The sequence below is a fragment of the Cyprinodon tularosa genome, unplaced genomic scaffold (assembly GCF_016077235.1).
Source record: "Cyprinodon tularosa strain WSP-4 unplaced genomic scaffold, ASM1607723v1 ctg16, whole genome shotgun sequence".
Taxonomy (NCBI): Eukaryota; Metazoa; Chordata; class Actinopteri; order Cyprinodontiformes; family Cyprinodontidae; genus Cyprinodon; species Cyprinodon tularosa.
In genome coordinates this window covers 188,474-216,154 of record NW_024038437.1, presented here as the reverse complement: position 1 = coordinate 216,154, position 27,681 = coordinate 188,474, and the positions used below count along the sequence as shown (strand labels likewise).

The following is a 27,681-nucleotide window of genomic DNA, read 5'->3' as shown; positions in this document are numbered from 1 at the left end:
AAACTGATTATTTTCACATTTTATTGTATAGATTTAGTAAAGTAACAGTTAGATTCCCCTGTACATTTTTAGTAATGAAACAGTAAAATATACACATCTTCATGGTTCACAACAGTTTGGCAACTTACCTTTAATTAACATGCATCACTTTTAATTTAATAAACAAAGTAATCAGTTCTGCTTGAAACAGTGCAGAAAAAAAATGATATGTCATTATTTGTTCAGCAAATTACTTGCTATTCATTATCATACACTATGAAGCATATCCATCAATACATTCACAGGTTATAATATGAAGTTTCTCGGACGAACTGATTCTCTGCAGCAACTTTCAAAAGTTTAAAAACAAAAGGCTTCGGCCATATAGAAAAATGACACCATGATAAAACATCTTTAAAAGGTATCAATGTATCCTGGGATATTTTTACAATAATTCAACTAAAACCATCAGGCAAAAAGAGAAGATCCCTTGCCTTCTTATATTCACACCAGTCATGTTGACTATGAAAAGTTCTCATGTGTGCAACAAGATGTGTCGGCACAGCCACCAGCAAAGCTCCTCTGTGACAAGAAGCTCACTCACACCAGAAAACAACAAAACTCCATAGACCCTAACAAAGTCAGGCTAAATGATGTAAAATGTACTGGAGAAATCAAAAGATATGATCCTTACAGTTTTCTGTCTTGTCTAAATGACAGTGGTATTATTGATTCTGGTGTATCATTGCATCTATAACTCCAACTCCATGGCGATAGGCAAACTGCAGGGGGTCCTGAGGACCTTCCCTTTTGGAATAATGACATCTTATTCTTATACCTGACTTGGGATTTTCTGTCGTTGTGACAAAGCAAACAAGCACATTATCTTTTAATGGTAATCATAATATTTTTAAGTAAATTTAGTTTTGTCATATTTTAAGCATTTGTATACATTTTGTTGTATCTAGTTTTAGTCAACTACTCTTCAGTCATGTCAGTTTAATGTGCATTCAGCAAACTTTTTTAAGACATAAGATTGTGTTTTTAGATAATCTTCATAGAGAACAATGTACATGTATTTATACATGTATTAATTATTTTAAAACTGTGTGAGGATGTATTTTGCAACACACTACAGCAGACAAACAAACAAACAACAACTTATTTGGATGAGATGGATTTTCAAACTTATTAAACTTTCAAAAAACAAAATTTCTAATAGGAAATTCATGTTTTCAGATTCAAAACATAGTCAACATTGACTAAAAATAAAATAACATGTTGCTGCTATATTTTTCAGTAGAAATGTCAAACATGTTTGGTTGAGGTTTGATGCACTTTTTATACTCTGAAAGTTTTCATTGTCTTTCACATGAATTGTTTAAGACAAATATATCTTAGTCTTTTTTATGTTTTATCATGGGAATATTTTTAACAGGGTTGTGTACATTTTGGAGAGTCACTCTAGAAATTTCTGATACAAAACTCTAACATGTGACAGATGAATGGCAGCATATCAAGATCTTTATTCAGACGTCTATAGGCTTCATAAGTTGCTATCTATCCATAGGGATAACTGATGAAGCAGCTAAACAGCAGGCTTATCCTTCTGTTGGTTTCTGTTCTTTGTTATTATCTGTGGAAATTCCTCTATACTTCTGATCAGCTCCTACATAAAAACAAAGTCAAAGAACATTTTAATTACTACGCATTATTTTTTTCAATCAGAATTCTTTAACAGCCAAAAATCTATCAGCAACATTGTTCTAGATGTAACGTTTATGAATATATATTATTGACGCTTTATTAAGCAAACACATTCCAGGTGACAAGCTTTAACAGATTATGAAGGTTTCATGACATGGATGAGGGGAGATCGTTAAGTCATTAACACAGTACCTTGAAATTGGTTTCTCCTTGCTTTATAGGGGATGATATTTCCTGATGAATGACTGACAAATTGCGAGCAAAGGTCACCAGAGCTCCCTGGAGATCCTCAGAGACTGCTCTAATAACAACATTCCAAACAAACGAGTTTACTAATGATCCCCTTGTTGCCTGCTAAGAAACAATCACCTTGTTCATTTGATGGCTGTGGGTAAATGAAACTTTCAGCAGATAGCATCTTCGGTCTATAGGGGGATGAGCACAGCTTGATTTAACTGTTCCAGGGCTGTGCAAGCTAACGGATTTCTGTGATAAATATGTTGAATAACCCTCTGCTTAACAACCTGTGGAGTTTCTAATATTTACAAAACCTGAGGTGGCATCTTCATCCTGTGAAGAATTTTTTTACCTTCAGCGTTGGCAAACTAATCACCCCTCTAACATTCTTCAGTGCTTTCCTATTCTAATGAAGTGAAATTTCAGGTTCCTAACCTGCATATGCCTTTACTATCCATCAAGAGAACAGCTGTAAATTAAAATACAAGGAACTACGGCAAGGTCAATAGGTCAGAAAGTATACTCTTGTTTGCCTTTTATCAATATGTACTGGAAACAGCATAATGGTTGAAACAGATGATTGTCCTGGCTGGATAAGTCAGTTTTGGACAATTTTGTCCTACAATCACTCAAATGAGCCCTTGAATGAAAAATTAAAGAATTTCTTTACCTTCAAACTACTGAAAAAAGGTAACAAACCCTTACCTAAAAACTCCATTAAAGGGCAGGCATTAGGAGAACCTCCTTACTCCAAGGAAAGGGTTGCAGCATTTCTTCAAATACACCTTTAAGCATTTGCAAAACTTCTGGAATATTTTTCAGTTACACCCCCTCAGCTCTTATCTGCTTTATTTTGTGCATAATAAATAAAACTGATGCAAATGGAAATATTCACATCATTCCAATGGTGCATCGCTCACTGCTGTCATAAAGAGCAAAAACAGTTCCTTGCTTTTGCTAAAAAAAGGAGTGTCACAAACATACAGTTAAAAGTAGATCCCAGACACACAAACAAGAGATGGATAACAGCCAAAACCTAAGTTAAGATAAACAATCTTTTTTGTTCTTTTATTTATGCAAAATCTAAAGGATTTAATAGGCAGTGTTCTCTATGGGCATGTTAGCACTTTTAGAAACATATAACAATAATATTCAACAATTATAACCATTTGTTCCATACAAACATTTTAGTAATGTTCACTAGCAAAGGTTGGGACGATCAATATAATAAGTGGAAACAAACATTATGTTACTGCAGCATCAGTGTGTTTTACAATTTTCAGATGCCTTATTGGATTATGGAATCAAATTAGACAAGGACCTCTAGTTCTCAAGCCAGAAATGTAACTTCAGGAATCCTTTCTGGCTGATTTTTGTACATTTTTGTTTACTCAGTGTGTGATATGCATTAGTCTCACAGTGTAACATTATAATCTTAAAACACAGGATCTATTGGAATTGTTCTAAAAAAGTTATGTTTGGACCTTAAAATAGGTAATGTAGTAGGGAAATACTGTTATCAATAAGCTTCAATGTAATTCTTAAATAGATTTATCTTTAATGCAAACTCTAGAATCTTGAACTTCTTAAATTCAATGCCATGAGCTTTGCACATCTCAAATAACACTTGTGGTACAGCATTGACAGGTCAGGGTGAAACAAGTGCATCCCCATCAATGCACTGCAACTGACCACTGTAGGGTCTTAAAAAAACAAAACAACTATAAAACAGTAAAACAAACCTCATCTGACTTTTCTGAAGCATCATAAATAAACAAAATTTACTAACCAATGGGTGGCAATAGTCTACAACACTTCCTTTACTGCGGGTTCAATATAAGAGTTTATATGTGTGCACAGCAAAAAACTTTAAATCTAAGTAAGTCATTTTTTTTTTAAATAGGTGCATTTTTTCTTAAATTGAGCAGGTACACTTTCCCAATGGAACAAAATAATTTACATTTAAAATAAGAAACAACAACTACAGGCCCTGATTTCAAATGCATGATATCTAATTATCTTATTTTGATTGAAGGATAAAAATACTCATTCTATAGACAGATCAGCTTATTTACGTACTCCAATTAAGGCTATATACACTTATTAAAAAAAATTATTATCTGTTTTTGGACCGTTTTTTGCAGTCTGTAGAAAAAAAACAAACATGTATTCAGAAAAGAAACAATATACATGTTACACATGCAGTGAAAAATACCAATGAGCGCATCCTTTTACATGTTTGTTTGGGTAAGACCATGGAAATTGTGGATTTAAAAGGAATTATATATAAAAGGTTTTGGTTTGTGTTTTTTTCATAAAAGTTTAAAGAGGGGAATTCTCCAGATTGCAGCTAAGTTTTGTGTATGATCGGTCATCCTGATGAATAAAGGGCTGATGAAGAAAACTCTTGGGTCTTTCTTAATTAACTACAAGAAATGGCAGATCTAATACACTAGTCTAGCTGCTAGAATCTATGGGAAACTCATAGATTTTCAGAGAAGGAGAATGCTCAACTGGGCTTTATAAACACAAAACATATTACTATAACAGAAGGATTCCAATCATAAGTAACGCTAGAGAGCTTGATTACTTAAAAATGTCAGTGCTTAGGAGGATAAAATGTTGCCCGTTCTCAGCCACCTTTGGGAGACAAAGGCAGCAGGTCTGAGCCTTGGAGAGCTCAGGAAGTATGGCCCATAACTCGCTGTGAAGGCTGTGTGCTTGCACTTGTCAAAGGCAGGGCCCTTACCCAACAATAAAAGTGTCCAACAGGGACTTAATTGTGTTTGTAATATGCTGGTCCCTAATGATGGCCACTATTGAAGCCATTAACAACGGCAGTGGCTCAACTGCTGCAGTGAAGCACCGGGCCACCAGCTAAATGAATGTTTGATAAAATAATACAAGTCTCAGATTAACAAGCGTAAACTCAGGCATACTGCTAATAAAAGAACTCCATTGTTTAAATCCTGGCACCAGGTTGATGAAGTGTTCAAGCATGCATAATGAAAATGGTATGAATTATTAATGTGTTGATTATTTAGGCTCATCTATCAAAATGATAATGAATTTGGCACCTAAACATTCATTGACTTTGGTGTGTAGTTACAGTTTTTTAGGTGTGTTTTCTAAAAGCAAAGATAAAAACACTGATCTCTTGTTGTAGTTACGGTGGCAGTAATAATGCTTTGTTAAAACCCAGACAAATAAAACTAAACAGAAAAATCCTTAACAATATCCTAGTTATTGAAATTAGAGTGTTTTTGGTTTACATTATAAAAGGTGTCATACCTGTGCTACAGCCTGGTGTTCAGAGCATTTCCCTTTGACTGCCACTGGCACTTCTAAACAGCATGTGTGCCAATTTAACATTCCTCCAGTCACCAATACTAACATCTGGGACATGGCAACCTGGTCACTGTATGCAATGTCCAGATCAAAAGCCCATACCTGTCAAAAAGACATTAAAAGACAAGATTTGCATTTATTATTAAGTTATTCACCTAGAGAGACACCAAAAATAAAGAGCCAGGCAGCTCTGTGGCTAAAATATGTAGGCAATTCAGTTATACGGTTATACTTCCTTTATGTGTTTTCAATCTGCCCAGGGCGGTTTGCCTGGCTCAGGTCTGATGAGAACCAAAGTTCATATATGTATAGTAAATGGCATCATTATAAGTGTATTAAGGGGTCAGGTTTGGACATAGCCTTCTGCTTAAATGGGGCTAACTTTGCAGATAATAACCTAATAGCTATGCCCTCTCTTCAAAAGTGGCAAATAAATCACCGGTGAAAGAGTTGTTAATAACTAAGTGGCAGTCGGCTGCCTCCTTTAGCTGTTCCTATTTGTCAAACTAAGCGCTCCTGCCACTGCATGCAAATTGCATCATGTTTGATCCTACCTTAAATCGGGCTTCGGAATGCTAACAGATTACATACATATGAAAGTTTCCTTTTTTTTATCCTAAATTATTGTGAAATGGAGAGGCAGTCAAAGAATATTTCAAAGTCACATGTTCAGACATAACAGTTTACTAAATGAATCGCAGAAAAGAACTTCAAAGCAGCTTTTTTAATATACAGATCTTTTTGAAATACTCAATACTTAAATTTTGCTCAAAATGACCGGTAACTTATGTAAAAAACGTGATTTCATTAGGTCTGTTTTAAGACATCTTTTAAAAATACAAAAACATTTTTTTAAACACTTTAACACAAGACAAGGAAATAACGAAAACTGAATAAATGTGGGGGGAAAAAACCTTCAACAAAAGGGTTAAATAAATAAATCAAAACATAAAAATTTAAATTTGTTTCTTGATTTGAAATAACTCAATATTTTTAGTTAATCCGATTCTTTCATTTTAATCAAAGCATTTATCTATAGTGGTGTAAAAATATGTGCAAAGCAAAAGTATGGTTTAAAGTGTGGACTGGAATAGATTAATTTCATTTAATTTTCATTAGACTTCCACATGCATATTATCCTGATGTAGCAGGATAAAATGCTTTCAGGTTCCCTAACTGTAGGAGGCAAAAAAGACACAACTTGGTTTAATGCATGTCTGCTTAATTCAGACTGTTATGTGGCCCAGTGTGATGGACACACAACACCGAGCAATTCACTAAACTCCCTAAAACTCATACTCCCGTGCCCCATTGTCACTCTTAACAAAGCCGCGGGAAATGTAAGCCTGGATTGTACCTGTTTTCTATTGCCTTGCATTTTCATTAAAATCCCCGATGCTGCAGCTGTGGCCCCGCTGTTCCACAATGTGCGCCGAGACTGCAAGGGCAAACATATGTGACCCACTTCTTCCCATCAAATAAAGTAGGCAGCTTTTAGCAACAGGTTTGAATCTAAATTGATGTTTAAATCCAGACAGGTTTGCCCATGTGGCTCCCCTTAGCCTGAGCTTTGTCTGTGTGAGTCAGGAGATGGTCAAGAATTTGCCATTAAAGTTCCTGCAACAGTTAAAGCAGTCACTGCTTTATTATTATGCTGTATTCAAACGCCTTGCGACTAGGTCAACATCAGAGATAAAATCCTATTTTCAGCCAGTCCAAAGAAGGACGGGGGGGACTATGCCATGTTTAAATTAAAGACAGACATGTTTTCTTAAAAAAACCTAAAATAAAATGAAAAAAAATGTATGATTATGATGATTACTATGTTATTATTATAATAAATATACATTCAAATAATTTGTAGTTTAATGAAATAACACATATAGTAAAAAATTTATTCTATTAACACAATTTTAGTTTTAAATTAAATAAAAAATAATTGCAAAAGTGGATTTAAAAAAAACCCAACTCATACCCATCATATAATCTAACCCAGAACACACTACACCCTTGTGGTAACCATGCCTAAACCTATCCTTATTATCATAATCTTTTATCTATTTACTTAATGATTTTGTTTTGTTTTTTTCCCACTCTGGGAATGTACTACAACAGCCTAAGTATTAAACAGGGAGAAGTATTCATAAACAATTAATATACTTAATCCTTAATAAAACAGATCTGAACCAAGAAGTTTTTTTTATATAATTTGGGTTAATAAAGGCATAAACACTTCATACCCCCTTTTTTTATGCTTTTCATATATTGAAAATTGCTTCTGTGCGTCTTCTCTCCATCCCGCTGGTTTGGAAATGTCGAGGGCACAATAAAAACACAGCATTTCATTTTACAGGTTCAGATCAATAACAGTCAATGTTGCCACATGTTGGGAGCAGAGGTTAAACCATCATAAAGAACTCCATTTCAAAAATCATGAATCAAGAAGCTTTCAGCAAAACTTAATTCTGACAAATGAGAAGTGGCTTCTGTGGTGTCTTGGTATAATAATGTGATTTATTCTAGAAGAACACAGCAGGTAACCATCTAGGGGTTAAACACTTGACAGGTTATCCCCGTCAACGTAGTAAATCACTTCAGAATGACCTACTGTTGGAAAGCTTCTGAATTTCTGTGCATGGTAAGGTTAAAGGGCAAGCTTTAAATGGTGGAATCAGTGTATTGACACAATAAGACCTGACAGTTTATTAGAGGGCCTTGTGACACATTTGGTCCCAGTGCCCACAGTTTACCTCGTCTTGTTATCTGGATCCCGGGGGAGCACTATATGTTGGAGGCATCTATCTGTTGTGGACAAAAATGTATCGTTTCCAACCAATATAGGTTGCAACATCCAGGACAATATATGTAATGACCCTCAGTGTCCTCCTCTTTGCCTTTCAGAGTCTCACCTTATGCTTCATGGTGCTATGGTCTTCAGAGGTAACTAGAGCAATGGATATATAACCCATGATAGTGCTGCTGGCAAGCCTGAGCCACATGCATACAAATGGCTTGCAAGATCTCTGGGTGTACAGAGGTCTGAGGAACGGCAGATCCCACATCGTCCAGATGACAGGAGCCGTGGAGCTGGTTTCCACAGGACAGCATGGTTACCTCACCCCTAGGCTCCAAAAGCATATCAACTCTTAGATGGGCGACACTTTCTGAAGGGGGTTGGCCTCCACCACTCCTTCTGGAGAGAGTGAATGCAGAAAAAGGTCTAAACAAACAGATACTATACTTAAATAGTACATGTGCACTTATATTTTCTATTACTAGAATTAACTTCCTGAGATCTAATTTAAGAAAATGTGAGCTATTTGTTTGGTAAATAATGAAATTACATGGAAATGATTCAGTTGTTTTACTTATAAAATCAAAGAGGAGACAGAAAAGTTCACTGAGATGTATAGAAATCCTAATTTGTATGTAAGTATAATATACTAACCTTGCCTGAGGAAGGTATGCAGGGGGCTTAACCTCATGAGGAAACTGGAAGTTTTAGCCTGTTTGGCATAATGGGCCAGCGATTCTGGGATCTTATTTAAATATATGGGCAGAACTGACTCCTAAAGAATGAATGTTAAGTATAAATATCACATGACAAATAAAAAGCAAATATATCTATGTATAGTATTGTGTAAATTTAACTCAAAAGTTTGAAAAAATGACTTAATTCAGCTCCTTATTCATATCAGACATTATGGTTGTTGCATCTCAGCTCCATCCTGTTATCCGGATGATTCTAGTGATTGTGTGTTATCCTTTAGATTTCAGAGACTGCTTTAATTTCTGTGCGAGTATCTGATAGATACTGCGGTAGTGTCTATTTGTGAGTGACAGCCTATTATCAGAAGGCCTCAGGAGCCTAATAGCTTTAACTCACAGCCTCCAACCACCTGCCCTCAATAACAACTCTCTCCACTGGGCAGCTGATGAATACTTAAGCTAACCCCATCTATCTGGGGATCAATCAAGGCCTGACTGGGATCGATATCACTCTTGTTTCGGTAAATACGAAATGCCATTATGGTTTCACCACTTAATTATGCTGTTAATTTTCATCTTTCGCTTTAGGTGTCCTTTATACAGTTTAGCAAATCAAGTACACTCTTTTCTGCAAACGAACTGTGCTGTTAAATGGGTCAGAATGTCTTGTCTGAGCTTCTAAAGGTCAGTGTTTGATGTCCATGAAAAATAACTACATCTGAGAGACTGAAGAGGAAGTAAATGAATCCGACTGTTTAGACACTGTTTGTAAACAATAATAATGTGCAACGCTTTGCAAAATATCCAGACCTATCCTTTTCTTTCAAATTTTATCGTGTTGCGACTCAATACAAAAACTTTAAAGCATTTCAAGTGGGAATTGTATGACATACAGGTAACATTATTTTGAATAATTCTATAATACCGGTAGATGGAAAATAACATGTTTTTCACATACTTCTAGTAATCAAAATCTAAAAGCATTGCGTCTATATGTATTCAAGCTGTTTGTGTAAATACATTGTTGAACAAGTTTTTTCAGCGGTCAGATTTGGGGCTATAAAAAAGTATTGCCGTCCAGAGACGATCCCACTTGTACATCTCAGCAGCTCCTCCAAAGCTACCATGGCCATCAGTTGCTTCTCTAATCAATGATCCCTTTGTTGATCAGTTTTGGTGGTGAAGTTTGTAGCTGTGTTACCATTTTTAGACTATGGATGGGGAATTTGGGTATATAAGCTAACCCTGCTTTATAGAGCTGTAATTATAACCCCTGACCTACCTAGAATGTTTCCTAATCTTTTAAAGTGAACTGGATGCACTGGGCTGCACGGGGGTGCAGTTGGTAGCACTGTTGCCTGGAGGTAAGAATGTCCTGGGTTTGAACCCCAGCCTGGAATCTTTCTGCTTGCAGTTTGTATTTTCTCTACATGCATACATTAATTCTCGCCAGGTACCCGCTTCCCTCGTCAGTGGGTCGGAGCTTGGACATGTGACCTATTCAGAATGTACCCTGCCTCCTGCTCATAGACTGTTAGAGGTAGAAACAAACTCCCAACAAGATACAGTGTGGAAGAGACAGGTGTAAAATATGGATACAGTGTATTTGATTTAGTATTATTTAGATTAAAGGGGGTTGCATACAAATGTCAGTCCCACCTTTTAGATTTTCTCTGTAACAACCTTTGATAACCTTGAATTATGGTTGTTTCACTTCACACATTTTTTCTTCATTGTGCTGATTTGTAACATAAAGTACTAACAAAATACATTGAAGTTTGTAGCTCTAATGTAAAAAACAATTGAAGCAAAATTCTGTGAGTGTGAACAATGCACTGCATGTGTGCCATTAAACGAGAATCACATTTGCCTGTAGAAAAATAATATATGTGACAACTGAGTAAAAGATAATCTCTGAATGTGGATAACATCATTGTTCTTCCCTCATGCTTTCCAGAGCATTACTTTTTTTTGAGTATATACTGTCTGGCTTCACCGGAGACAGGGCCAGAGATTATGCAGTTGAAATTCCAGTCATGTAACAGCCATCATCATATTCAAGTACTGTAAAAGGCGAGGTCAAATGCTACACAGTGATTCTCCCTACACAAACCATAAGGCACACAATGGCGCGGCAAAAAGTGTAAGGGAACGGTTGTCATTCTCAACGGAAGAGCAAGCTCACCCCAGGACTTTGCATGTGCAGTTCACAGAAACAGCAGGACAGGAGGCAAAAGAAGGAAGAGCATTCTGCAATAAATTATTTGGACTTAAAGTACGTACAGTACCCTGTGATAGGATTCAGCCGTTGCTTGGTGTCCTCATAAAGCAGCGCAATCTCGTCGGTAATAAAACAGATGTTCTTCTCTCTGATTGCCCTATGTTGTATAGTGGTTCCACTGGAGACCACAGTAACTCCTAGGATATATGAGGATAGATTCGTACAACTTACACATTGCCCATTAATATCTGTTTCATTGGCTCCAAACAGTTTTCTAAACCCACAGCAAATCATATTTGTTGTGTTGTTTCAGGTTTATAAACTTTTTTGAACTTTCATTAAGAACTATTTATGCAGTGAAAGAAAGGCGATGAAATACATTTTCTTCAGATTCTAAATGCAGAATAACTCCTTCTGGGGAAATTTTTACACCTCCAAAGTTTTCCATAGTATCAGAGCCTGCACAATATTTAGACAGACAACTGGATCAAACGTCCTTCTACCTCTTCAGTGGTAGTGATTGTCAAATGACCCATTGCGTTGACAAACTTAACCTAAATAAGGTTTTTCTCAAGATCTGTTTGTACACAGCATGATGAAAAAAATGCTCCATCTGTTGAAGCTATTATGTGTAATTTTTACCCTCTTGTGCCTAATGATCCATATGCAAGCTATGTGAGCGCTTAAGTGTGTGTGTATGGCCCCCTTCAGGCATTGCATGGTTGAAGATCTACGTGTCTTTAACCTCTCTCTGTGTAAATGCTAAAAGAGGCCTGGGGGGCTTTCTGCAGGCTCAAACATTGTGCAGGAAGCTGCTGTGGGCCTCACAATATTTAGAGAAACATAGATTTTTTTTTTTTTAGTCCTCTGTGGAAGCTCCCATTGATGTGAATGTAATGGCTCCTCCTCCTTTTTGTACCCTTTTAGGCTTTGTTTCACTCAGCCAGAAGGGATCTAATTGTTGGTGGTACCCTGAGGGTCCACACATATTTTTTTTCTTTTCATTTCTTTCATGAACCAATATTTTAGTTTACCACTTTCTCCAAAAAAGTATGTATGCACACTTCTTGCGTTTATTAATTTATCCATAATTAGCTTAATTAGTTAGAAAAATGCACATGATTTACTCAGAATTTAATCCGGTATCTGTTGTAATTTACTGTTACATTTTCTTAGTAGAGGACAAAAAAAGAATAATCAAAATACTTCATGCATGCAATGAATCATTTTGTTAAAAAATAATATTATCAAAACTTTAAAGAAACTGAAGTTTAGATTTTTTTTCCCCAAATGCTTGAAATGTTTCCAAAATGTTTTGCAAAATACCAGTTCCTCTTTTCTCTTTGCTTTTCATTTGCTGTATTGCAATCGCTAGTGACTATAATGTGCTCATTTTCTATAAAAGAAAGCCCAAAAAGCATTAAAGAATTGAATTTGTGCTTCTGTTACTGTTTCTGATCCATGGAAGAACAAATTTCTCTAGTCCTTTCAAATGTTGATTTCTGATCAACGACAATGTTTAGTAATCTTTCAATATTAACTGTCAAACTGATGTGTTCGTATTTCCCTGTGCAACAGCTAAACAGTCTGGTATATTTAGAACATTTCAATAAACAAATAAAAATAAACCAAAAATCCTACAACAAGAGGCACAGGAAGTGGGCTTTGCTTTGATTAAAAGAGCAAGGTGTAAAATAAAGGGCAGTTAAAGTGTTGTGTCCATATGGCCCAGGAGCCCCGAGGCTGTCGGTCTACACCGGGGGCCTCGGCACTCTTCCCTCTCCATGGGACCCCAGCTGGTGAAAGAAACCCCATTTACTTTCCCCGTGCAGTCTGGGCCGCCATTATGGACCTTGGCTGTGGCTCAGCTCTGCTCTGCCATAATTAACAGCACCGAAGCCACAACAATTACAGTCTTGCACAATGCCTACCCTGTGAATCAAAGAACAAGCTGATAGGAATGAAGCAGAGTGAGCCTAAGAACCTCGAGATGACTGCTGTTCTTTCAAATGGTATAAAAAGTAAAATCATTGTGCTCCAAGCCCACAATCATTAGCCTGTAATTAGTTTGCACAAAGCTCCCAGTTAAATGGCAAAATACGGTAATTAACACATGACAGAAAATCAAAGGCTACTTTGTAAGCATATGAGAAATAAGAGCCAGGGGGAGAGAAACTGTACAGATTGCATCTGAAGTAAATAAATGGTTTAGCACTGATTAAGTACATTTTATGTGTTTTAAATATGCCTGTGCTTATATTTGATTTTATACACTGATCAAAACGAAATGCTGTTATAATATAAATGGCTCAAATCTTTCAAATAGCAAGGTGCAGTGAAGTGTAGTTTTAAATAAATAAAGCATTTGCTGCACTTAAGGATATAAAATGTAAATGTAAAAATATGAGCAAAAACTATTTTGAAGTATAAGAAAGCTAACGATTAATATTTTTTGATTTTTTATAAACGTGTATTCTGTACATTCAATGTAAAATAAGACATTTTGAGTTGAACACATTTTGATTTTGTGATTAAGTGCATTTTTACATATTTGTTAAAGAATAAGCTACTGGAGATGTGTGTTTTGTCATACTAGATGAAGTTGCCCTTCAAAAAAAGCAAGGGGGTGTGTAAACTGAAAACTTTAACCAATAATGAAATTCAATTTAACTCAGTAATTTGCAGAGAGCCATATGAATAAAGCTTGTATAAAAAAAAAAAAACTAAAAAAAACCCATAACAGTCAGTCTTAGTAGATATGACTTTTCTGTAAAAGAAAAAACGTTATAAACATAAGTAACATTAACCCCTTTTTATAGATATTTTGTGTCAGGGAGGTACAGATATTCATAGGTGTGTCACATTTCTACCTGCATCCATTCTGAGCTCCACAGATCAGGACGGTAACGATGATAATGCTGTAAGGCCCAGTTATAGCAGCTAAGGTGGAGAACATCCCAGAATGCCGCTTCACAACCTCCACGCTGTACATTGATCTTAAAGAACCAGTGCTGCACATTGATATTTAGACTCATAAGTTCAGTTAATGTTTCATGAAGCTGAAACAGGGAAAAAAATGTTTGAATCTTTTAACTTTGATAGAAAGTAGGTATTGACGTCTTGTTCTTGATCTCCTACCAGGTTAAGTGAGTATAAATCTCGCTGTCCAGGGGATACATCAACCCCTGTCATAGATAATATCCCTCTTCCTCCAGATTTGGTGCTGTGGAATTGTGATATAGCTGGTTCTGGACCCAAAATCGACACATCCAGCTCATCAGCAACAGACAGGTTATCTACATGTCCGACTAAACCCGCTATGTATGTCTGCTTCCCCCAAATTAGGTGTTTGATACGCTTCAGGGTGCATAGACTGTACTTTAGCAGCATAAACAGACACATGTTGTGGGTCTAAAGCTAAGGAGATTAGAGATGAACACTAGAGTTAGGTGTGATCAGTGTGACTTCCAAGGGTTGTTTCCAGCCCTGATTTATCATTGTGTACATACAACCGATCTATTGTTGAAATAGCCAGCAGGGTTTTGACCTCTCCTGTAACCAGCAGGTTGGATTGATAAAACCAGCCTGCAGGAAACTCACCTATCATTCACTTCGTTAATGTGTGCGACCAACGAGCTCCCTGGGAATACAACTAATTACTTCACATCTGTATTTATTTGATCCACGTGGAATTATCCCTTCTGTCACTGGCAGAATGCGCTGCCAGCCATGGGTAGGAGTGATTCATCTCAGCAACACGTCTGGCACAGTTTAACACCAAAACAGTGGGAAAAACAATAAAAAGAAATGAGAAAGGCTATGTCATCTTGCTTTTTTTTTTTTAACTGTTTTTTTTAAAGAACTGTACAATGTAAAAGACTTAAGAGTCTTGGGATTATTTTTGATTATTGTCCAAGAAAGGCAGCATAAAGAAAGCTTAAGTTTAATTATATCCTAAAAAACTGTGTATTGACGACTACAAATGTTTGAATTAAGCACAACATAATCAACTTACTGCTTCTAACAACAGATACAAAACAGTTTAATTTTAAATGCACTAAACAACATTAAGCAGCTGCTCTCTCAGGACAACGGCAATCTAACAGCACCTCTAGTACCCTCTAGAGGACATTTCTTAGACTACAAAAGGCTGAAGTACTCTGTGGTCTTACACAGTGGCATGCAATATCTCCATATCTTGAGCTTTTCCCACATTTTGTTATACTATAACCAAACAAGTAATTTATCTTCTTGAAATTTTATGTGATAGAATAAATACAAAGCAGGGTATAATTGGATGCCAGAAAAAACGGAAAGAGAACACCTACAAAACATCAATTATCAAGTTTTGGCCCAGACTCTTAACTAGATTTATGTTTTGCTTAAAACTGCCTTCATTGTTTAGAGTTATTTTCTTTATTGAAGGTGAAGCTCTGCTTTCACAGCCTCTAGAGAGTTTTATTCCAGCGTTGACATTTATCTAGCTCCATCCATCTTTTAAGTTATTCCAACCAGCTTCCTTTTCCTTTCCCTCCTAACCCTAGGAAAGATGTTCCAAAAGCATGATTCTGTAATCTCCATGTTTGATGTTGGTGATATGCCGTCCTTGCTTTCTGTCTCAGCTGGCATTTTGGTCAAAACCTTTTTTTTTTGGTCTTATCTGCCTGTATCTGTCCACTTCTTCCATGTTTGCTGTACTATTCTTGGGTTATGGCAAACTATAAAACAGTTCTCTTATTTTCCTTTCAACAGAAATTGCAGCTGTTCCAAAAAGGCACTGTAAATAATTAACACGATCTGCCTTGAGATGTAAATCTCTTCTCCTTCTCCAAAGCTTACTTTGTATCATTAAAAGATTCGATGATTTCTTAGTGCCATATCAGTTTACTTTTGTTTGTGGTAAGAATGGTGGACTTAGATCCTAGTGTGATAAGGTTAATATTTAAGAAACAAAAATAAATAGATGACATTGAATTGAGTGCAGCTTGAAATCAGTAGTCTAAAAGCTGCAGGATGGAAACTGTTTCTAAGCCTGGTGGTCTTGATCTGGATGCTCCTCAGCCGCCTGCCTAAGGGGAAAGGCTGGAACAGTCTGTATGCTGGATTGGGCGGATTCCTTCATGATGCTGAGCTCCCTCCCTCTGACTCTTAATGTGTAGTGGTCAGAGTTGGAGTGAAAGCTGCTCCCTACAGTCCTCTGTGCAGCCTTGACCACAGTTTGCAGAGCCCTCCTCTTAGCAGCAGTGTAACTGTCATACCACATGGTCATACAGGTGCAGAGAAAACTCTCCATCACACAGCGATAAAAGTTCTTTGGGACTAAGTTCCTGCATCAAGCTCTCCATAGTTTCATAAAGAGGTACTGTAGAGATGCTGATGGGCCTTCCTGACCAGATAGGAAGTGTTGGCAATCTACGTTTGCACACACAGTTACCTGTAGCTGCAGACCACCTTATGGCTGTTCTTCTGAGCTGCAGGGGCAGAAGAGGATCATTACTCCTTCTCTAATCCACCACCATCTACCAAGTCTCTGCACCACTGCACCAGATTTTCAACCTTCTATTTAAACTCATTATTTTTGTGATCTTTTCCACTACTGCTGTGCCATTTGTAAACTTTACAGTTAAGTAGTCTTGTCCAGCAGTCATATGTCAGCAGAGTACACAGAGAGGGTCTTAGAATGCAGCCATGGGGTGAGCAAGTGCTGAGGGTGATTGAGGAGGAAAAGTATTTCTGAATCCTGACAGTCTGAGGTCTGTTGGTCAAGAAGTCAAGCACTAGTTTCCTCAGCATGGAACTCGGTCCAAGGGAGGAGAGCTTCCATACCAAGATCCATGGGATGATGGTGTTGAAGGCAAATAAAAAATCCAGAGCAGATGGATGTAGTACATTTTGCTCACTAGGTGGGTGAGGGCTTTGTAGACTACCAATGAGATGGCATTAGTAATTGATGGGTTCCTCCCTTAGGCATATTGATTTGTGTCCACAGTGACGCTGATTGAATCCTTGATGTAGATCATGACTATCCTGTCAAAGCACTTCATATCTAATAGTGTTAAGGTTATAGGTCTTTACTCATTTTGGCTATTCATCATTGAGAACTTGGGCAGAAAGACAATAATTTTTTACTTAAAGCAGGTTAGGACAGATGCCGATGACAGTGAGGTGTTAAAAATGTGTGCTATCTCCTCAGACACCTGGTATACAATTCGCATGGGGCCAGATACCCTGTAGGATCCTCCTCAGTTTTGCTGCACAGCGAGGCATGTCACCAGGTGGTGATATATTTCTGGTGGTGTTCAGCATCTTCAAAGATGTGCAAAGAATCTGTTGAGTGGTTTTTGCTTGGGCATTTTGAATCACTGATGTTGTAGCCGATGCATTTGATTCCCTTCTACATGTGCTCCAGATCATTGGTGGTGAGGTAACCCTGACTTCTCAAGGTGTTTGTGGCTATTGGCTGTTGCAATGCCTACAGTTTATATTTTCCTTGCATTCAGCATTGCTCTCACCTCAGTATCCAGTTAGGGTTTTTGGTGCTGATAACACAGAGGGTGGGATATTACATTTCCTGAGGGCCCGTATATTCTAGAACTTTTAGAAGTAATTAGATGATTCTTAGGACTCTGGAGGAACTGACTGAGGGGCTAACTCAGCCATTTGATTCAGGTCTGTTGGACCACAGAAATGCAGGTAAAATATGGGCTTAGTGTCAATCAGTTTAAAGTCCAATGCAACCATGTAAAGTGCCTCAGGTTGCTTTATCTGCAGTGAGATAAATGTTGTGCAGTTCCATTGAATCTTTTTTAGCATCTCCTCAGGGTGGGATGGAAGCAATACCAATAAACAACACAATAAATTTACATGGCAGATAGCAGTAGTTGTAGCTTTGTCCACATTCACAGTTTGTACTCTTATCTTTACTCATATACAACAATGGTTCTTCTGCCCATTTTTTCCCCCACCAGGGCTCAATGATCCACTCCAAATAAATTAAGGACTTGGATCTTGAAGGCTAAGCCTTTAGCTGGGCCAGTGTTTCTGCCTGCCTGCCTCCCACCTTGTCTGTTTTTGGGCACAATGTTTCCTTTTGACTCCTGCTCCTGGCATCCTGCTGTGCCTGTTTGTTATCTTTAAGAGTTGCTGTGTACCTGTTGCTGATTTCAGCCTCAGTGATACAGTCAACACCAACTCATATGACCAAAAGTTTTGTTTGGCTGTACTTCAGTAATGTATTTAGGACTGAACTAGTGTCTAAATTATCTTCAAAGGAATTAGAATAATCCCAGTGGCAGGAGAAGCTGGTGCTCCAATGCGCACCACCATGGCACCCAAAATCATGTTCTCTGCTAAATGTTTGCAATGGGGGTTTGTTTTCTATATCATTTCCATTTTACATTCATATCTATTGTTTATTTATGCTATATTTTTCTGTTTAGTTAATATAGCTCTGGGAATCGATATCCAGGAGCTAGATGAAAGCCTAACAGATTTGCTTTCACAAGCAGACCTTTATGCTAGTTGCCATAAGGTAACGCTTGGTACTTATCCAGCATTTTTATTGTCATTATAGAGTGACAAAATGAACTCTCTGCATTTATCCCATCTTCTTGGGGAGCAGTGGGCTGCCATTGTGCGGTGCCCGGGGAGCAGTGTGGAGTTAAGGGTCTTTGCTCAGGGACCCAGAGTGGCAGTCTGTGGGAGTCTGGCTCAGAACCTTAGGACTCTAAGCTCTATGCCCTAATCATTGGGCCGAAACTTTAATGAAGATTATTTAGGGAGTAAAACTGTATACAACGGACTTAATTTCCATTTTAAACTTCTCTTTAAATTGTAACCCTGACTAGTGTACTCCTTGGTCTTCATGAGGCACTGATCTCTTACAAACCTTTAAAGGGCTTCACAGTACAGCTAGATTTATAATGAGATTAAAAGACACAGATGGCCTCTTAAAAAGAAGGAATGTTTTAAAATCTGTTGGTTGTTGTGTGTTCTATAAGGGTTTATTATAGAAAAAGGGACTTTGAATACAAATTCCGTACATGGTATACCTTTCATATTAATAATTCCAGAAAGATTTTATTCAAAACCACCTAAAAAAACAACTAATGAAAAAGTACCAGATTTTGAGTTATTTTTCAAGACATTTTAGAATAATACCCCTCAGGAACGCTTGTCAGGTCTTTGCAAATGCTTTTTCATACCAGTTGAACGTTCATTTCCACAAAGAAATAGACAAATCTGATCAAGCTTACATAGAACAGATCCACAGCCTCGGGTATTAGAATAATAAACCTGTTATGGGATAAGGCCTGGCTGGTCACGGTATTAGCAATGTTGCATTTCAGGACATTTGAATAATACTCCAAGATGTCTTCTCCCAAATGAATGGGACATATGTAGAACGCTTCCAGATTTTCATCTGGAATTAGAAAGAGGAGTTTCACTAATTAAATCTACAGTACATCAAGGAAGCTCAGAATTAATTTCGCTACCTCTAAGATCACACAGCCTGCTAATTTGGCTATTTTGGAGGACGTCAAATCTTTTTGTGCTTTGTCTCTGTTTCTCTGGGTACCCTGTCAGAATAAGGTCAAACAATCATCAAAAACTCTTTGACACAATAAGAACATCTGTACAGCTGGCTATGGATAGGATGTGCAAGTCACTAGACTAGGGAATAAGGGAGTCAAAGTCTAATCAGGCTGTAAAGCAATCCTATGATTAATTCAGTGTAATAACTAGCAGGTGCAGAGGCTGTCATGTGATGGGAGTCCTTGTGCACCATGTCCAACCACCACTAAACTACATCTAATGATACCACTAGGATCTTAGCCTGTTTGAGAGGGAATCCTCAACTGAATCAAGGTAATTAAATGATTGGATTCATGCTAATTAACAACAATGGGGTTCAACTTTCTAATTATCCTAGCTCACACAGCACTCTCTGTAGCCACCCCAAGTGCAAATAAACCATTCCATCTGCTAGTAATTAGGCTTAATAATTTTAGACAATCGCTCAATGATTTACAATGCACATGCCTGATTACAGTCTAAATGTGTGCAGTGGAGAAATTAGATCATGATCTGATCATGGTTTGTACTCTTTGTTTATTGCAAAATCAGGGTTGCCTTATTATTTTTTGTTAATATACGTGTGTGTTAGCTTTTTTTTCCCCCACACAGCAATAAAATAAGACCTTTGCGCCTCTTGTACATGTTATACATAATGGTTTTTCATTTGCTTAATCTGCAAATTAAACGGCGATTGAGACTAAATCGTTTGGTACCATGGCACAGGGGCTGTCATCATCTACTGAGTGCCTTCCTGCAGAGAGTCATTTGAACGAGACAGACTGTCTGAACCGGGGCCACAGGCTGGGGACAGCGGAGCAACAAGACTGGGGAGGACTGTCTGCAGATCAAATGTGCGTGTGTTGGAGTGTGTGCGGCAGGCGACGACAGCCACCTAATGAAGGGATGTGGATAATAGTCCTCTTGGACGATCGGATATGTTTCCAGTTCGCTGCCAGATGCTGGGGACGGAGAAAAGAAGTGATCATGTAGGAGGCTGGCTGAGCACACACACACAAATCATCTCATCACTGCATGGATAAAACACACCAAACCAATCTCTCTTGGCTCTCAGAACCAAACCAAGCATAAAATACCATCATAATTAAATTAAGGGTTTACTTTCAGAAACATCCTCTCACAATTAATTCAATCAGCAAGGTACATGATGCTACTGCCAGGGGAAGATTAGCAGGCTTAATTAACAGGGTATGAATGTTTAAAGAGTGAGAGCATGCATTAAGTGCATGTATACACACACAGAGATGTTCAAACTAAATGAACTTGTAGGCTCTAATTAATATTGTGTCAGAGCTCTAAAAGACGTTCAGGCCAGATAACAGCACAGATGTGACATCTACACATAACAGGAGCAAAATTAAAGAACACTGCACGTCGAGAACAACAGTGCTGTCAGAGAGGAACGGGTTTTTTTACAGTCACTGTCAGAAAAATTATAACATTAGAATAAAAACCCAAAAAAAGTTAAAAAGAAATAAATTGAAAATGCTAATTAAGTGAGAAAAACAGAATTTCTTTTGCCTAATTGTTTCACTATTTGTTCTATATGAAGGTTTGAATTAAGTTTTAGTCAATTTTGACAAGAACAGTGCTATATTTTATGCTTTACTTTTCAATTAAGAATATATTAACCTTTACCCAAAAAACAAGAAATATATGATTCTAAAATACACTTGGATAAGTAATTATAGCAATAATAACTACTATTCCTACTTTTACTGTGACGAATAAAAAAGTGAAAATAATACTAAAAATCAATAATTAAAGGATTGTTAAAATAAATATTAAAGAAGAAATAATAATAATCTATTATTTATACCATTTTCTAACACACTAAACCACCTTTATATATAATTTATCAATAGCTATTTTTTATGCTCTCTGATTTTTGCTTTTTTTTTCTTGTCAAACACATATAACATTTAAACTTCTGTCAAAGCAGTTTCATCTTTTCCCAATTCTTTTTTCCAATTTCTTATCCAGAATTAAAAACGATAATAAAATAAAAATAATCAAGTAAAAAAAAAAACAACTTTGCAGGTATCACCTTTGCTCTTCTGCAATAATTCTCCAGCTGACTGAAGCGCATGGCCTGGAGGGCTCTCTTCACTTGGCATCTTTGAGCGTGCATCAGCCATGACAATGAGATAATCTGAACCGCCCGTTTGCGTCGGTAGTGGCACAGGTAGGCGGTTCTAGCCAAGTAACGCCTCCAGCAGGGCTGTATAAAGATGGCAGCAGCCTCACCGCCTCTCCTCTATATCGTTGACCTGGGCGTGAGACTAGATTCGAATACCTCCTCCTGATTTTCGAGCACCGGTAAGAGAGTGGCTGCATATGGAGTGTTTTTCCAACCCCAATCATAGTTGAGACAGAACTCAACAAATCGTTCTCAATTAACTTTAGCTAAAGGCACTGCAAAATCCCGGAGCAGTTTATTAAGGGCCTCCAAAGCAGTGACCAGGATATCATTTTTTTGTCAATCACATCTCTCAACTTTTTGCAACTTACTACCACAAATTTAAGTCAATTTTATTTTTTGGATTTTGTTTGTTCATATAAATCAACAATCTGAAATTGTGTTCTACATCGGTAAGGATCTCTGATACTCCTAAATAAAACTAGCATCAACCCTGCTTATCAACCTTAACATATTTTCACTCAATTAGAAATAGAAATTACTATGTGAGATCAATTAAGTCAATCAATCAATCAATCAATCAATCAATCAATCAATCAATATATTATGCTTTGGAGTGAGAATCCAAACAATGTGAGACTTCCAGAAACTGCTAACAATCAAAACTTGGGCAAGGATTTACCTTGTAGCCAGAGCTATAATGGGTATATTTAAATCAAAATGATATTTTGAGCATGGCCTAATCAAGGTACAGACCTAAGTACAACTGAAAATTGGAGCCAAAATTTGAAAGATTTCCCAAACTTTTAAAATGTTTGCAGATGTTCACCATCTAATTTGGGGGACTTAATCAGTTTTACAAACAAGAACAGGCAAAAGCTCTGTATCAAGGTGACACAAAATGATGGATACCCATTCTATAAAGTTAAAAAGCAATCCACTGAACTTTGTTTCCAAGTTTGAAGAGTTCGAGGCTTTACAGAGCAGACCAAAAACAAAGCCTCTATTACCATCTGTAATAGAGTGACTCTAGGACCAGTTTGATATAACACAATTTCATATAATTTATATAATTAGGGGGTCCCCGCTCCATCTTGCCATCAGTTTGGGGGTCCTTAGCCTGGAAAACACTGAAGACCCATGGTCTACATTATTCATTGGTTTTCCATTTTCAAATAGGCTACCCTATGAGAAACTGTCTGTCTGTCTGTCTGTCTGTCTGTCTGTCTGTCTGTCTGTCTGTCTGTCTGTCTGTCTGTCTGTCTGTCTGTCTGTCTGTCTATCTATCTATCTATCTATCTATCTATCTATCTATCTCAAACTCCAAGTGTTTGTTTCTCCTGACATTCTTTCCAATGTCCTCATGTCATTTTTTTGTTCTTCTCAGACCACTGAGCACAGTGACAGACCATGGGTACTGGCCAGGTGCTGGACGATTCTCCCCTCACAGGCACACATCTGTTTCAGACAGGGCTGGAGGAAAAGTTCCCACCTTTTGTAAAATTGCAACAATGCAAAACTCCCATCCCTTGGCACAGATATGGAGTAGAAAAGAACTGGGCTCAGTTTTGGGAGGCGGCACCAGGCAGAGAGCCAGTGGTTAGCAGTTGGTGAGGCTACGGCTGTCTTATTGGCATGCAGGAACAGGTAGTCGATTTTGTCTGGAGACAGCTGTAAACCAGCAGCCCATAGCACAGCAATCAGGTGCCTGTTTCTTTAGAAGAATGCTGATGTGCTACAATCTGCTGTTTTCCACTGTGTAGCCAGCACCTCCATCTCTCTGACCACTGTGACAGTTTTGGCCTCTATCTGGAATGTCAGGTACAGATTAACAAATCATATTGACAAAGAAAGTGTGTAAAAAAAAACTTAAAACTAATGTCGACCTTTGCCAAGATCCATTTCTTCAATATAGGAGTGGGATGTCTTCACTAAGTCAAGTGACCTTTATGTCACAGTTTATTTGAGGAGACTTTAAGAGTCTAAATGCAGACACATAAAGAGTTGCATTCTTAATAAAATATATGTTGACTCAATAGTAAAATTTAAAAGCACAGAGATCTAACATTTATTAAAAGAAAATAGTGATTCTATTGATAAAAGTTTAGGTTGGGCAAATGTCACACAATGTGAAGACGAACTTCACCCACAAAACCAATGCTTCTATAAATCCACCCTTTCCTTTTCTATACCTGCTTATCATTACAGTATCTCAGGCGGGCTGGTACTTATCAGTAGTCACTGAGTGAGAGGGAGAATACACCCTGGATATTTGTTTTTTAGGAATTAAAAACTATAATATTGTGATATTAAAATATCACAATACCATATCCAGATTTCTTTGAAGCTTCAATTTCTTATTTTGACCAATTCAATATTTTTCTTAGAGGCTGCAACAGATGAGATAAAATAAATATATTCTAGGTTCATCTGTGAAGGTTTTAATTTTAAATGAGTCCAGGTATCCATCAAATAAATAGTGCAAACTTTTGTCTGCACATTGCTGTACATAGTTTTCTTTAATGTATTAAGAGATTGAAAGTTGTTTTGTAGTGTTGACGTATTTCTTAGACGAAAAAGAAATTAAATTAAGCAGTTCATGAGAAGAATGGCCAATGTGGCCAATCTCTAAATTAACTTTTTTTTTCACATTTTGAAAAAATAGGGCAGGTTATCTTCTAGCCTACCAACTAGAATCATTTAGTCTAAAGACTGTTATTTAGGATTTTGGTAATAAAATAAAATTATTGGTTGCAACCATCTTCTATCGACAGAATTAATTATTCCCATACTGAAATTATAGTCATAAAATGCTTTTAAGAAGATACTTCATGGCACATAAAACACAGCAAGTTATATTCAAGTCAATGTAGCTAAAAGAACTGGTGTTCATCTGAATGTTTGAATGTCCTTTTTTTTCACTCAGATATCACCCATTTAAAGCCCAGCGGCTCAAACGTGAGGCTATTTTCTTTCTCATCTCTCATATTGGAAATTGTTCCTGTTTGGACTGGAAAGGGGACTGACTTGGAAAGGGCTGTGGTCACAGATAAGAACATTTCAAATGGAGTATATATTTTCTATAATCCATGGTATTTAAACCTCCTTTATGACCCATAACACAAGGGATTAATCCGGATTAATCCTGCGGCTCCAAGATCTTAACTTCTTCTGCAAGATTATCTAGTGGCACTGTAATATTTGCACTTATGTAATATAGTATAAGAATTCGATTCTGGGTGCAAACAGGAGGTTTAAACTTGAAAGCCCCTGATGTGATTAATATTTGTGTCAACATGAATTCATCTGGGATTATGGCGGGGCAGTAAAAGCTATTTTCCTGTTGTCGAGACAAAACAATACATAGAAAAGCTTTCCAATTTTATAAACTTACAGGAGCACATTTCTGAGGGGCTCACGTTGGCCAACTACCAGATCTAAATTGGATTATCTCTGCTGTAGAGTCACTTCATCAGTCCAGGCAGCATTCTTCAAATGATTCATTAACTGAGGGCATATGCAGGGATATATGCAGCAGTAGGCAACCTTGTTATAGATAATCTTAAGCATAAAAAAAGACCTTTTTTTTAAGTGGAGTTTTGGAGATTGAAAAATGTGTTTTAGACAGAGGTTAAAATAAACAACAAATGTTCTTCTCAAAAGGGTATTTCTTACTCTATCTTTGAAACCTTTGCCGCAATTGATAGATAAGTCATATTGTTTCATTGTTTACAATTTATGTGTTTAAATGTTACATAATTTGTTAACTAATCATGTATTATCTAATTTTAATGTTCAGATTTATTCTGTACTGGAGCAGTTTTGTAAATCGGAGCTACAATAAAATCTCCGTCTCATGCTTGTAGGGTCATGTTGCATGTGGTGCAGTGGTCAGATTTCAAACCTATGTCCATCAAAGGATAACACAGAGGCAAACAAGAACAGACATGCAGACATATACTGGGAGAATTTAGATAGATTGTAGGGAGCAAGAATACTTGAAGAGAATCCGTATAATGTATGGCTGAGGAGAATATAAAACCCCAAATGGACTGGCCTGGATTTTATCCCATGATTAGCCTGCAGCAAGGTATAAGTACTAATTATTTATCCTATGGGTTTAATGTATGATGTACTTGGATAGGATATTGACTTTAAGGCCTGAGTGAAAAATAGTAGATAATGTACCTCTCTTCCAGGTAGTGCTCCATGAAACATCTTTATTTTTGTATGTACATCAGGGAAACTCTCAAAATAAGGGTATGAAACAATTCTTTAAGGATTAAAATCAATGGAACTCGTTCCTAATAAAACTGCTAAGGTTTGGCTACTGACCAAAGTATTTCCAAAATAATAAGTTTAGCCTCCATTCACTTACCATATATGAGTCTTTATGATATGTTTTTGTAAGTCCTTAATGGCTGGAAGAACCAGCTGCTGCTTATTCACAACTTTGAAATATCTTCTGCATGTTTCTGTCTGTCACCAGTTAATATTATAACCAGTGTTTAGTCAGTTCATTGGATCTCTTCTGAATGAAAATCTGCTCTGTTTATTATGAGGTGTTCTCATCATGATCCTAAGTTGGATCCTAATACCATTATCCAGAGCTTCAATATCCAGACTGGGACCCCTGTTGCTGCTGCAGATCTTTTCCATACAAGAAAAGTTTTTTGATATAATAAACACATATCTGACAATGCTGTGTCATCTAAACTAACCTTTGAAAATCACGTTAAATAAATAACATGAAACTTTTTCTAAAATAAAATGGATCCCAATTTATCTTGGTGTTTGGATATTCCAGACATTATTTATTCATTTATTATCTAATAATGTTTAGATGCGGAATAACGTGATAATGATAGTGCTAGGAATCATGACTTTCAACTTTTAAAATGACTTTCTACAGGAGCACCATGGAGTGATCTGACCAGCTGTCTCACTGTGTGGTGAGGAGGCTGCAGTGCCTCAGACTCGAAGAAGGTGGTGAGAACAGCAGAGAGGATAATCAGAGCTTCTCTTCCCTCCATAAAAGACATTTCATCCCAGCGCTGCGTGTTCCGTGCCTGTAACATCATAAATGACCCCTCACACCCCCACCATGGACTGTTCTCCCTGCTGCCCTCTGGGAAGAGGCTTTGCAGCATCCGATGCAGGTCCAGCAGATTCCAGAATAGTTTCTTCCCCACTGCCATTAGACTGCTAAATGTTATGTAAAATGGGTTATAAAAAAAGAAAATCTGAAATGTTAGAACTGTAACTATACAGTCATATGTTTACATCACTTTTTTTCATCACAATGTTTTTATCACTGCTGCTTACCTGCACTTTAAAAAAATTTAATAGTCTAGAGAGCCTAAATTTCTTTTTGTTTACACTTGTGTGTTCAAAATGACAAAATAAAATCTGTCTAAGTCTAAAACATTAACAGTAACCATGGCAACGGCATTTTTAAACACATTTATTTATATATCCTCTCATCCAAACAAATCTGTTAACAGTTTGTATGTCTTCGAAAGGAATATTTATTTTGTTCCACCAAAGATGAAAGAAGTTAATTTTAAAACTATAAATAATATATATCCATGTGCAGAGTTCTTAAGTTTAAGATTTAAATTTGATGTTAATGTATGTAACTTTTGTCAGAAAGATCTAGAAACACAAGAACATCTTTTTTACAATTGTTGTGTGGTTAAGTCTTTTTGGGACAAGATTTATGATTGGCTATCAACGAAAAATGTGAATCCTAATTTTGAGTATAAAGGAGTTAAATTTGGCATTACTTTTCATCATAAAAATGTGGAATTTTTATGTAATATTATTTTCATTAAGGGAAAATTCTTTATCTACAAGTGCAGTTCTTTAAAGTTTCTCCAAGTTTTCAAGCATTCCAAAACGATATTAAAAGTTTTCATGCCTCGATTAAGTTACTGGAGAACAACAAGGCCTTAAAGTTTTCAGA

At 36.9% G+C, this 27,681-nt stretch overlaps 1 protein-coding gene across 1 annotated transcript; it reads right to left on the bottom strand.

The window, feature by feature from the left end:
• Positions 1–1,567: 1,567 nt before the first annotated feature.
• Positions 1,568–26,375, bottom strand: iqch (IQ motif containing H). The gene is given in 19 exon segments (XM_038280386.1): positions 1,568–1,648; positions 1,879–1,987; positions 2,819–2,881; positions 3,504–3,552; positions 3,555–3,626; positions 4,550–4,667; positions 5,215–5,373; positions 8,181–8,244; positions 8,246–8,461; positions 8,716–8,840; positions 13,852–14,040; positions 14,120–14,392; positions 19,237–19,403; positions 19,477–19,560; positions 20,451–20,517; positions 21,624–21,823; positions 21,826–21,862; positions 21,864–22,045; positions 26,264–26,375. Coding segments are annotated over 19 exon segments (2,367 nt in total).
• Between the last annotated feature and the right edge of the window lie 1,306 nt (positions 26,376–27,681).